This window comes from Nomascus leucogenys, chromosome 6, assembly GCF_006542625.1.
Source record: "Nomascus leucogenys isolate Asia chromosome 6, Asia_NLE_v1, whole genome shotgun sequence".
NCBI classification, from domain to species: domain Eukaryota; kingdom Metazoa; phylum Chordata; class Mammalia; order Primates; family Hylobatidae; genus Nomascus; species Nomascus leucogenys.
In genome coordinates this window covers 78,366,194-78,379,956 of record NC_044386.1, presented here as the reverse complement: position 1 = coordinate 78,379,956, position 13,763 = coordinate 78,366,194, and the positions used below count along the sequence as shown (strand labels likewise).

Genomic DNA, 13,763 nt, shown 5'->3' with positions numbered 1-13,763 from the left:
TGCATGGGAATCAGGATCTTGCCATCGATTAGTATAGCTTTTGAAAAGTCTTAATTCGGTCAAAGATCTTTCCTGATTCTCAAGGAAAGAGAAGAGGTTAGGCAAGAATCCCATGAACAGTTCATCCAGGCCGGGCGCGGTGGCTCACGCCTGTAATCCCAGCACTTTGGGAGGCCGAGGCGGATGGATCACGAGGTCAGGAGATCGAGACCATCCTGGTTAACATGGTGAAACTCCATCTCTACTAAAAACACAAACCATTAGCCGGGCGTGGTGGCAGGCGCCTGTGGTCCCAGCTAATTGGGAGGCTGAGGCAGGAGAATGGCGTGAACCCAGGAGGTGGAGCTTGCAGTGAGCTGAGATTGGGCCACTGCACTCCAGCCTGGGCGACAGAGCAAGACTCTGTCTCAAAAAAAAAAAAAAAAAAAAAAAAACAATTCATCCACCCACCTTTGCTCTGATCTCACTATCCAGTGTGCTTTGTAATTTTCCCTCCTATAACTGAAATGTACCTAATCTACCTGCAGTTCATTCTTGGAAGCATTAAAACCCAGACTGGAAATGTCTGTTGACCTTTTTAATCCTGTGGTCCATTTTGTGGGAGGACAACTTCAGGAAATTTCAAGATACTCCAGAGATTAATCCAACTAGAAGTTGGAAAAACAGAAAAGTCTGGCAAGTGCTCAGTGGTAGGGCTTCTGGGCATGCCACAAAGGAGGGGTCAATAGAAATATTTAAATCCTGCCTGTGTGTCTCTTGTCAAGATCCTCCCAATGGAGTCATATTTTTCAGTGGCTTAAAATTTCCATCAAGTGTCCAATAGCAGTATTTCTCAACCCATAATCTATGGGAGCAGCAGCCATCTCCTGGCCCAGGCAGACATGGTGCTGAGGAATTCCTGGCATCCGTTTCCACATTTCCAGTAATGTTTATAGATTCAACCTTTTGGAACACAGCATATTTTTAAGAGCCAGTGAAATAAAATGCCATTATTTTCCGTCTTGGAATTTCAAGACATAAATTTCCCATCTGCAGAACAAAGAGGTGATATTCGAAAGCTTAATCCTAGCTCCCCCTGGCATAGACTAGGCACACCCACCCAGGAGGTGTGGGAGCTACAGAGAAATTCACAAAAGGTGGCATTTAGAGTACAGAGAGCACAAGATTTGCAGCTGTAAGAGCAGGGTGAGTCCTGGTTCATTCATTCTTTCCTTTTTCTTTTATTCATCAATATTTACTGAGCCATGTGCCTTCTATATGCTACCCCAGGCTTGTCACTTGATCTTTCTACTCCTTGGTGTCTTCACCTGTATAATAGGGATACTAATAATATAATAATTTTGAAAACCCACTCCTCAGGGTTTTCTTGAAGGTTAAATAAGGGCTTTGTGTGCTATAAAGCACAATGCTATTTGAAAGTTATTATGTATTTGATTCATTACCGTTATTCATTGGCTGGTCTTGCAAGGAAATTTTAATGCTCTACCAGGGTTGAAAGGTGATGTTTCCTGGCCCAGTGGCTTTATTCTCAAGAACTGAAATCACTGGCCTGCCTAGAGCTGTGGACTCCATGAAGGTCTACGCTTCAGGCATTGCTGGCTTTAATGCGGGGAATGGGCAGCCTAGGGAAGCCAAGACAAGGAGACCAGACAGGGAGATGCCCGCCCCCAACACACACACACCCTTTGCAGCTGTGCCTGTTCTCCGTGGGCACAGAGCATCAGCGGCACACAGAGTTCTGCAGTAATGGTAATAATCACTAGACATGAGAGCCTCATTTGGACAATTCGAAGATGAAAAGTCACAAACTCCTTCCCGCTCTGCACTATTCCACAGTCTCTTTTTTTTTTTTTTTTTTTTGAGACAGAGTCTCACTCTGTCACCGAGGCTGGAGTGCAATGGCGCGATCCTGGCTCACTGCAGCTCAACCTCTGCCTCCCAGGTTCAAGCGATTCTCATGCCTCAACCTCCCAAGTAGCTGAGATTACAGGCATGAGCCACCACACCTGGCTAATTTTTAGTAGGGACGGGGTTTTGTCATGTTGGCCAGGCTGGTCTCAAACTCCTGGCCTCAAGTGATCTGCCCGCCTCAGCCTCCCAAAGTGCTGGGATTACAGGTGTACGCCACTGCACCTGGCCTCCATGGTCTCTTTCTAACTAAACATCTCAGCTGCAGTCATCATAACAATGAACATCCCATGGAAAGGATGGACATTGCTAGGGCCGAGGGAATTAGCCCTCAGTTTAGAGAGTTTTCATGTTATTTGGGGTTTTGTTTTCTTGTGGGCTTTTGGCACCTTGTGAGATTTGGCAGCCACCCATGAGGACTCAAATGTCAGCTGACATCCTAATGTCTCGGGGCAAATATATCACTTGGTCTTCTCTGGTCACTAATACAGGACTTCTCTTGCAGAGCAAGTTTTCACAAAGCAAACTGGATGTAGTGTGCTTAATTCATCAGGAAATGTTATTTGTTTCTGGGTCATAATGTGATTGCCCTACTCAGAAAAAAGAACCTGGTGCAAAAAGAAGTTGCTGTGGGTCAGCTTTTTCATGTATTTATGTTCATTAGTAATAGACACATAAAGTGACGTGTACAAATTACCCTAAAATAAGAAAACTAAATTGCATTGTACAAAAATTACATATAATGAAACACTGGATTTGCTCAGTGATACATAGTTTTATAACCATATACTAACATATGTATATTATATATATAAATAATATATACAATATAAGTAATATATTTTATATATATAATGGGCCTTTATTATTGAAATGTCAAAAGAAAAAATAACTTATTGTGAGTCTGAAATCTTGCTGCAACTCCCCATCATCTAGCCAAGCACAGTGGCTCATGCCGTTAATCTCAGCACTTTGGGAGGCCGAGGCAGGAGGATCACTTGAGATCAGGAGTTCGAGACCAGGCTGACCAACATGTGAAACCCTGTCTCTACTAAAAGTAACAAAAATTAGTCGGGTATGGTGGCAGGTGCCTATAATCCCAGCTACTTGGGAGACTCAGGCATGAGAATCACTTGAACCCAGGAGGCGGAGGCTGCAGGGAGCTGAGATCATTCCACTGCACTCCTGCCAGGTGACAGAGCAAGGCTCTGTCTCAAAAAACAACAACAACAACAAAAAAATTATCTCAATGAAATAATTATTTTTATAACACAATTTTCAATTCTGTGATGTTTATTAGAAATACAAATACTGTATCACAAAGTACCAGACCTACCAAAATTAACTAAATTCTACAATTATAAAACAAACGGTGGCACATGGCTGTAGTCCCAGCATTCAGATAGCTAAAGCAGGAGGATGGCCCAAGTCCAGGGGTTCAAGACTGCAGTGAGGTATGATCATGTCAGTGTACCCCAGCCTGGGCATCGTAGCAAGACCTTGTCTCTAAAAATAATAACAATAAGGAAATAACAAAAGTTGGCAAGACATTTTTAGACTTGAGTGAGCCTGTGCTGTCATGAGGGCAGCTTGAGGATGGTAGGATGGTAGTGTGCTGGTAAACAGTGGGCAGTCCAGGGAGGAAAAGGCCTGAACTGTAACATTTACCAGTTTCCATGGTAAAATTCTCTCTCCATGGCCAATTTCAAGCTACCAGTGTGACTACTACTGAGTGCGGAGTTGGGAAAAGATGGGCAGTCTCACCATCATATAGTATTTCTACCATACATCAGCAATAGACTTTAATAATTTCAAATGCATAGATAGAAGGAAAATAAGTAGGCTGGGCATGGTGGCTCACGACTGTAATCCCAGCACTTTGGGAGGCCAAGGCGGGTGGATCACTTGAGGCCAGGAGTTCGAGACCAGCCTGGGCAACATGGTGAAACCCCATCTCTTCTAAAAATACAAAAGAAAAATTAGCCGGGCTTGTTGGCACATGCTTGTAATCCCAGCTACTCGGGAGGCTGAGGCAGGAGAAACGCTTGAACCCGGGAGGCGGAGGTTGTAGTGAGAAATAGGAAGGGATAAATGATGAGTGTTTATTGTCTTTGCTTTAATATAATTTCTTTGTTGTCAATGATTTGGTTTTTAATAATGGCCATGTTTGACAACTGGCTCACAAAATTCCTGAAAGTTCTATCAGCTCTCGCAAGCTGGACTGAGCCTGTTCTGACACAGTGGGCATGCGGGTCTCATGTGCCCTGTAAGGGGGTTTGTAATCCCTTCCTCCTGGACTAGCCAATTGCCTCGGCTGAGAGTAGGGGGCTCCACCTGCCTAGAAGACCTCATTAATCAAATTTCTGGCAGTTTCTTTGAAAGTCATTCCTGGCCGGCCATGGTGGCTCACGCCTATAATCCCAGCACTGTGAGAAGCTGAGGCAGGTGGATCAGTTGAGGTCAGAAGTTCAAGACCAGCCTGACCAACATGGAGAAACCCCATCTCTACTAAAAATACAAGATTAGCCGGGCATGGTGGCGCATGCCTGTAGTCCCAACTACTCAGGAGGCTGAGGCAGGAGAATTGCTTGAACCCGGGAGGCGGAGGTTGTGGTGAACCGAGATCGTACCATTGCACTCCAGCCTGGGCAACAAGAGTGAAACTCCGTCTCAGAACAAAACAAAAAAGTCATTCTTTCTTCTCATTAATGACACAGGATTGCCACCTAGTGACACAGAGGAGATTGCCTGGGTTTTCGAGGCTGTTGGAGTCTGGGAAAATGGCTGTTCCCACCAACGGTGTTCCAAGGTGGCTTCCAGGTCTCCAGTCTGGTGAATCATAGAGATTGTGACGGCTTCATTGACACAGATTTCCTGTGTTCCTCAGTGCTGCTGAGAGCTCTCTGTAAAACTTTCCTAGAATTAGAAAAAAGACCTGGAACCTGGTGCGGTGGCTCACACCTGTAATCCCAGCACTTTGGGAGGCCAAGGTGGGAGGATCACTTAAGCCCAGGAGTTCAAGACCAGCCTGGGCAACATGGCAAAACTTCATCTCTAAAAACAAAGAGGCCGGGCGCATTGGCTCACACCTGTAATCCCAGCATTTTGGGAGGCTGAGGCGGGCGGATCACTTGAGGTCAGGAGTTCAACACCAGCCTAGCCAACATAGTGAAACCCCATCTGAGGGGTAATAAAGAATGGGAAGGAGATCTGAGGAGTAATACTGATTGATAAAATGAGAGGGAAGTCTGTGGATTAATAATGAGGGGGTGGGAGGGAAGACTGCGGAGTAATGATGAGGGTATGAGGGAAGTCTGCAGAGTAATAATGAGAGGGCCGGAGGGAACTGTGAGGAGTAATAATGAGGGATGGGAGGGAAGTCTGAGGAGTAATAATGAGGAGGTAGGAGGGAGGTCTGCAGAATAATAATGAGGGGTAGGAGGGACGTCTGTGGAGTAATAATGAGAGGGTAGAAAGGAAGTCTGTAGAGTAATAAGGGGTAGGAGGGACGTCTGCAGAGTAATAATGAGGGATGGGAGGGAAGTTTGACAAGAAATAATGAGAGGGTGAGACGGAAGTCTGAGGAGTAATAATGAGGGGGTGGGAGGGAAGTCTGCAGAGTAATGAGCAGGTGAAAGGAAAGTGAGGAGTAATAATGGGATGGGAGGGAAGTCTGAGGAGTAATAATGAGGGATGGGAGGGAAGTGTGATGAGTAACAATGAGGGGTGGGAGGTACGTGTGAGGAGTAATAATGAGGGGTTGGGAGGGAAGTCTGAGGAGGAATGAGGGGGTGGGAGGGAAGCCTGAGGAGTAATAATGAGGGGGTGGGAAGGAGGTGTGAGGAGTAATAATGAGGGATGGGAGGGAAGTCTAAGGAGTAATAATGAGCTGGTGGGAGGGAAGTCTCCGGAGTAATGAGGGTGGGTGGATAGATGGGATGGGAGTAGACAGGAGTGAGGTCTGAGGCATAATAAGGATGTGAATGGGGAGCAAAGTCTCATGGCAGCATTTTTTATAATAGTGAAAACTGGAACCATCCCAAGTGACCATCCACAGTGCCCTGGAGAAGTAAACTGTGACACACTCGTGCAGTGGTGTAGTATCAGGCAGCAAAGATGAAGGAACTATAGCTGCAGGCATCAGCAGGGCACGTCGTCCAGTTGTTGAGTGTGTGACCGTGGAATATGATTCCTTTCATACAGTTGACAGTTGGACCACAAATATTGGCTAGGGGTATTTACATGTGTGGCAAACTGTAGAGATGAGCCAGAGAATAGTTAATACAAACTGTAAGGTGGTGGTAATCTGGGGGGAATGCAGTGAAGGAGAAATGCCTACAGGCTTCTGTACCACCTGCAAAAGTTCCATTTCCAAACTTGAGGAAGGAGGGACAGATACCTGAATGTTCCTGATTTAAATGTATGGATATACTTTCGACACTTTTATATGGATATGTGTCTCCCACATTTCCTTCTATGCTGGGGACACAGTAACAGCAGCAGCTAAGGTTTTTAAGAGCTGTGTGCATTTGCAACAACCTTGTCAGAAAAGTTACTTTTATTCCTCAAGTTTAAAGACTGCACCCTGGGCCACATGTCTTCTAAGGATGGAGCTGGATTTGAACTTGAATAGGCCAGTGCCAGCCGCCATGCTCCAAACCACTGTTTGGTGCTGCTGCCTCCTGTTGGGGCCCAGTCTCATCCGCTCCACTCTCTCCACAGGGTCAGGAGACAAACGACCAGTCGGCCTCCCCCAGCAGGGGGCAGACCCAAGCCCCAGCCCAAGCCCAAGCCTCAGGTGCCACAGTGCAAGGCTTTGTATGCCTATGACGCTCAGGACACAGACGAACTCAGCTTTAATGCCAATGACATTATTGATATTATCAAAGAAGGTAAGTGTGTGGCTGGTTGGCTGGGACAGCCTCCCAAAGAGCATGCAGTCACATTGCTGTAAGATCTAGTGTGAACATGAAAAGAATTTATGGGCTCCTCAAACTGCGATTTGTAGAGGCAGGTCAGGCCTCAGGCTCAGTCTGATCAAGACACCAGCTTTTTTAATGCTTCTTTCAGCTCTGCCCCCTTATTTATATTCCCTCCCTTCTCAAGCTGTTTTTCTTCATGGTAGCAAAATGGCAGCAGCAATTCCAGGCCAACATACCAAACCATGTCTGAAATCTGCATCATCTCTGAAACTTCTTTTCTTAGCCATTGTACCAAAGTCCTGAGTTTTATTCTGATCAGACCAGATTAGTCATGTGTCCATCCCTGAACCAACTTCAGTAGCAAGACAAAGGCTGTACCCTGAGAGGATTAGACCTGGTAGGGGCTGTCCCCAGAAACAGGGGGAGGTCTATCCCACCCACACTTCCTGGCTTCCTCATAATGAAAGTAGATGGAGTGGAAGCCAGGGAGACAACCTTGAATATCCATGATTAAAGCAGTAATTTGGTAGATAACTTACTTTTTACAACAAACTTTTTGATTTAAAGAACAAAGGGAAAACAACATGGATGGAGCCAAATCACTTAAGCCCACCGGAGCAGAATGTGTCTGGCTGGGGCGGAACAGACTTACTCATCTTCACTTTCACCATCTCTGTCTCTCCCTGCAGATCCTTCTGGCTGGTGGACGGGTCGACTACGAGGCAAGCAGGGCCTGTTCCCCAACAACTATGTGACCAAGATCTGAGGCGCCCGTGACTCTGACGCATGGGGCAGAGGAGCTCCAGGCACAGACCAGGGGAGGGGATATTTAGGGACTCCCCTTACAATCCACAATGAGCAATTGCTTCTCCAAGGCCTGGAGCTATTCTGGTACCTTCCCCATGGAGGACACTGAAAAGGCTGGGTTGGGGACAGGCAGTATCACTCCGTAAGTGATCCTGAAAGGCAGCCTCTTCACAGGAACCCAGGAGGACAAAACCACCATGCATTAAGATTTATTTATTGTACTGAAACCTGGTGAGAGGACAAGTGAGGTCTGCTCAGACCTTGTAGGCTTCTATCAAAACAGCACCCTGCTTGCTCACCAGGCCTAGGGAATGGCTGTAGGCGGCCGCTGACAAGTGCCTTTAGTTGAAGAGCACATTTTTTTCATCTCTCTTGTCCATACCTGATACACATATTCCTCTCTGCCAGCTTCCCTCAGGGAGGACCCGCCCTCTGCAGACTGGGCTCAGCGTGAGCAGGCACTTCCCATGCACATGCCAAGGGCAAGCTGGCCTGCTGAGCCCAGGGGGACAGAGGGGCACTGGTTTACACTTTGCCGGGACCATCAGGGCCGCCAAGCAGGTCAGGGGCTGGGGGCTGGGCTGCCGGCTTTGCTTTCTCTGGGTCTTCAATTGGAATGTGGCTGGCCCATGTTGGTTTGTGTTTAAATGCTGTACTTATTACAAGAAGGATCTTCTCTCAAGCTGTACATTTATAAAAACAGATCATATACTGTATATATAAAAATCTTGAGATGGTAGAAACGTATGAATGTACTAAGTAGTATTCCACTGTACTCATTCATAAGGTAGGTTTTCTTACAAAACTCACGCCAGGTACTTACAGATGTGCCCTGCTTTTTTACAACTACGGAGTGTCATTGCTTTCTAGCTCAGTCCCTGCAGACTCTTCTCAACTCTTTCCCTGTAGGAAACTTACTCCGTGTCCTGCCCCCACCTCCTAAATAAATAAAGGAATCGGCGAACACCTTCTTCTTTCATGACATTTGTTATGAGTTGAATTGTGTGCCTCCAAAGAAGATGTTGGAGTCCCAGCCACAAGTACCTTACAATATGACCTTATTTGGAAATAGAGTCTTTATGGAGCAAACAAACAAAATTAATTAAAATGAAGTCATTAGAATGGGTCTTAATCCCATATAATGGTGTCCTGATGAAAAGGGGAAATTCGGACACAGAGACCAACATGCAGAGGAAAGACCATGTGAAAAGGCAGGGAGAAGACAGCCATTCACAAGCCCAGGAGAGAGGCCTGGAACAGATTCTCCCTCACAGCCCTCACAAGGAACCAGCCCTGCCCACCTTGGTCTTGGACTTCCAACCTCCGGAACTGTGAGGCAACACATTTCGCTGTTTAAGCCACTCGGTTTGTGGTACTTTTTGTTATGGCAGCCCTAACAAACTAAAACAATGTTTTCTTGCCATAATAGTGAAAAGTTGGAAACAGTGTAATGCCCATCAATAATGGAATGGTTTTAAGTAGAGACTGCCATTTCTCTACCTCTCCTCCTCTGGGTGCCACAGCCATTCTTAAGCTACTGGGAACTTAGAGTTTGAGCAGCATACACCTTTGAGTCTTTCAGGATCCTCAAGTCCACGGGAAAAAATTATCAGGGCTTACATATAAGGAAAAAAAAATGGATCTAGATTTGGAATGAAGATGATACGGCATTTAATTCTGCTGTGTTTTACTTCAAGAACAGGGAGCAAACTCCGTTTTGTAACAGTAACAAATAATGTGAAAAGGCTACTTCAGTTCCATGTTGTGACCAGAGAGGAAAGTAGAGCCATGAGGCGGTGAACTGAGGAAAGGTAATCCTATTGATCCCAGTGGTCTCTATATATTTTACAAAGTACTTTCACATTCATGGACTCCCCGCAGTGGGAGGAAGACACCACAAGAACTGGGACAGGAACATGCTGGAGTCCCCACAGCCACCAGCACTCAGGCTGCTTTCTCAGGGCAGGAACACCAGGGCCATCTTCCCTTGTTATCATAAGCCCCTGGCTGGCTGGGACAAGCCTTTGTTATTCCTCCTGACTGGCATTTTACACTTGTGTATAACTAGGAACCGTCGGGCTCTAGGTCACAAAACGGACTGAGTTAAATCCCCCATGAGTAGCACCCTCATCCATGGAAATCACAGACCAAGCCCTTAGCACCTGCATCGTGTGCCCAGCCAGTGCCAGGCCCAAGGAGATGCCCAACAAATGGTGGTGAAATAGGTGAGTGACCCATAGGGGAAGGAGACTTAGATCTGCATAGAGGTACTGAAATGCTGACACTATTAAGAAAAGTTTGGAGAAATAGTGGTTTATCTTAAACTTATTTGTATATATTTAGACATTCAACATGGGGACTACCAGAAAAATCTGGATAAGTAACATTTCCCTTTTTTTCCTAATTAAAAAGTCTTCAGAAAAATGTCTTTTTTCCCTTTAAGTCACTAACCTGGGTTTCCTCTAGTCTCTGGATCCAGCCTGGCCTGCCATTTTGTTCACTGTGCAGTTAAGCAAATATGACCACTTCAGGAGTCACTTACCAGGAAAGAACATACAGAAGATCAAGGGGCCACCCCCACCTTCTAGAACTTGCCATCCTGTTTGAAATAAAGGGTGTTCATGTGCACAAACAGCAACGTGTATCAAACACAGTATAAAAATGTGACATCCCTTCAACCAAAGGTTTTAGGTAACCAGGAACTAAATGAGAAGGCCTGACTGTATACCCTAGGGCAGAGGTGTTCAAGCTTTAGTTGTAGATGAGAGAGACAGAGGTGTGTAAAGGGTGGCATCCACTCTACTGCTGGCCATCTGTGAGACAGAGAGAGGCTGATCTCAAACTCCTGGGATCAAACGATCCTCCTGCCTCAGCCTCCCAAAGTGCTGGGATTATGGGCACAAGCCACTGTATCTGGCCAACTGGCTTCTTAAAGACACGTAAAAGGGCCATCTCTTCCAAAGTGTTTTGTGAAGCAATACAGAGACACGTGGAGAAGGCAAAGAGTGAAGCCTTCTTGAACAAGCTTGCTCCCCAACCGTGAAGGATGCCAACTCACTGACCTCCCAACATGTGGTCCCAGCCCATTGTAATCAAACCTGACTCACTACCAAGTCCAGCCCAATGGAGGTAGAAAAGCATCGTGCAGTTTCCTTCTTAAAGGACCTGCCCTGTGTGCACACCATGTCCACCAATATTCTACTGGCCAGAGCTTAGTCATGTGGCCTCAACTCAAGGGGGCTGGAGGTCTCTGCACAGAGCTGTCTCAGCAGCTTACCTAGAGCACCAGAGTGAGAGCAGGCTCCTGCCAGGTGGAAGTGTTCACAAAAATGAGTGGGAGAAGATACGGATGTACATCTATGAATTACAAACTCCATGGGCTTCTGTAGAGCATGGCTTTTACATAATCTAAATTCCTTCTCTTTGCGACTCCCTCCTGAACTCATCCCCAGACACTCCCTAAGTGGAGCTGGTCACACTAAGTCAGCCTGTGCCTCTAGTTGCTACCATTTCTTTTATAGGTGGTGTCCCAGTTAAGATTTCACTGGCGATAGGGCTGGATTCTGGTTTCCAGGGCAATCAAGAGCAGAGCATGAACGGTGCATCTTTGGTGGACGATTTAACTCTGTTTCTGGCACCCCTCACTTTTGTGATCCAAAGACCAGAGGAGCCTTTCTGCAATTCTGCCCTCTTTCCCTGTTTTGCTTTTCTCCCAGGGCCTAGCTGATTGATTGCAGTTCTTTCTGGATTTAGTAACTTGGTTTTATTCCTACCCACTAATCTTGATGCCTTTTTCCCTACTAGATCATACCTTTCCACTCTGAGCACCCTTTCTAACAAGAAGACTGGCTCAGTATGGTTCACTAGGTCGCCCAAGGTCACACAGTTCTTCCCTGGGGGAGCCATCATTGGAACTCTGAGTCAAAGGCCTGTGCGTTTTTATTTTGAGACAGCACCTCACTTTGTCACCCAGACTGGAGAACAGTGGTGCGATCACGCCTTACTGCAGTCTCAAACTCCAGGGCTCAGGCAATCCTCCCACCTCAGCCTTCCAAGTAGCTGGGACCACACTCGGCTAATTATTTCTACAGATGGGGTCTCCCTATGTTGCCCAGCTGGTCTCGAACCTCTGGGCTCAAGCAGTCTTCCCGCCTTGGCCTCCCAAAATTCTGGGATTACAAGCATGAGCCACTGTGCCCGAAAGGCCTGTGCTTTTAATCATTTTCTCCAATTCAACAAATATTTAGTAATGTGATGGTCTACTGTGTCAGCCTTTCAACTTCTAATATCTTTCTCTCAAAACAAAAATCTATTTAAAAAAAGAGAGAGAAGAAAACTCATGCATAGAACTCAACAGCTAGAAACTTGTAAACTCCTTTAATGGGCAAGAGCTCCATCTAACAAATCTGAATCCTGTGATCCATCTCTTTCCAAGACCATTAACCTTCTCTTTAAAATAATTAACAGCTATGTTCAAGTATCTTCTTCGTACTAGAAGCTATACTAAGTGCTTGGCATACTTTATTTAGCACCACCCTATAAGGCAGACACTCTTATCCCCACTTCACAGGTACAGAAACTAAAGTATAGAGATCACCACTACTTAGAATCAAACCCAAAGCACCCACGTTCAGAGTTAGTGCTCTTCTATACTATGGATACATCATCTCATTTTTAATTTCCGTGTTTTTATGATATGGTTTCTACTTCTGCCATTCATTTCACATTTATGACATTTTAGTTTGGGGTGCCTGCTGTGCCATCTAAGAAAGTATCTTAAAGGTCTTTTATGACATCCTGGAAGAATTTCCTGTGTCAGGACATTTAATATTTAACTAAGTAAAATATGTAATAAGGAAGCTATAAAATGTCTTTGGCATATGCTTACAAAACTCAGGCGTTCTTGGAGAGAAGCTGAGCTCAAGCATCTCTGGGAAGTAACTGCTTGTCAGAGCCAGGAAAGCTCCCTTTCATGGTCTCACTTCGTTACCATTCACACTTGTGATCAGAGTTGTCCAAGGCTGCCATGGGAACAAGCTTCACTAACCCAGTAAGGGATATTCATAAAACTCTATACTAGGATTTCAACATATAAAGATACCCAAAACTTACAGTTAAAGACATACTAGTCAGGCAGTCCTGCCTGTCCAGGAAGAGAGTAAAAAGCCAGCCCTAACTTACTGGAGCCAGTTTCTCCTCCCCAGGGGCAGTTGTCCTCAAGCCGCACCTGAATCAAAGGAGCAGACACTGAATTTCTCTGTCAGCATGAGGTTATGAGGATCACAACTCCTCACCAGCAAGGGAACAAAACTGGATGGAGAATGAGTTTGACAAATTGACAGAAGCAGGTTTAAGAAGGTGGGTAATAAACTCCTCCGAGCTAAAGGAACATGTGCTAACCCAATGCAAGGAAGCTAAGAACCTTGAAAAAAGGTTAGACGAATCACTAACTAGAATAACCAGTTCAGAGAAGAACATAAATGATCTGATGGAGCTGAAAAACACAGCACGAGAACTTCATGAAGCATACACAAGTATCAATAGCCAAATCAAGTAGAATAAAGGATATCAGAGATTGAAGATCAACTCAATGAAATAAAGCGAGAAGACAAGATTAGAGAAAAAAAGAGTAAAAAGAAACTAACAAAGCCTCTAAGAAATATGGGACTATGTGAAAAGACCAAATATACATTTGATTGGTGTACCTGAAAGTGACAAGGAGAATGGAACCAAGTTGGAAAACACTCTTCAGGATATTATCCAGGAGAACTTCCCCAACCTAGCAAGGCAGGACAACATTCAAATTCAGGAAATACAGAGAACACCACAAAGATATTTCTCGAGAAGAGCAACCTCAAGACACATAATCGTCAGATTCACCAAGGTTGAAATGAAGGAAAAAATGTTAAGGGCAGCCAGAGAGAAAGGTTGGGTTACCCACAAAGCGAAGCCCATCAGATTAACAGCAGATCTCCCAGCAGAAACCCTACAAGCCAGAAGAGAGTGGGGGCCAATATTCAACACTCAAAGAATTTTCAACCCAGAACTTCATATACAGCCAAACTAACCTTCATAAGCGAAAGAGAAATAAAATCCTTTACAGACAAGCAAATGCTGAAAGATTCT

The 13,763-nt window shown here is 45.3% G+C and overlaps 1 protein-coding gene across 1 annotated transcript in view; it reads left to right on the top strand.

Annotated features, from left to right (window-relative positions):
- The window catches only part of MYO1E (myosin IE), a 233,336-nt gene extending 224,722 nt beyond the window's left edge, over nucleotides 1–8,614 (top strand). Inside the window, exons 27-28 of the mRNA XM_030814491.1 lie at nucleotides 6,631–6,800; nucleotides 7,520–8,614. Coding sequence (XP_030670351.1) covers nucleotides 6,631–6,800; nucleotides 7,520–7,596 — 247 coding nt within the window. The 3' untranslated portion in view covers nucleotides 7,597–8,614. The remainder of the gene's footprint in view (nucleotides 1–6,630; nucleotides 6,801–7,519) is intronic.
- Nucleotides 8,615–13,763: the final 5,149 nt, after the last annotated feature.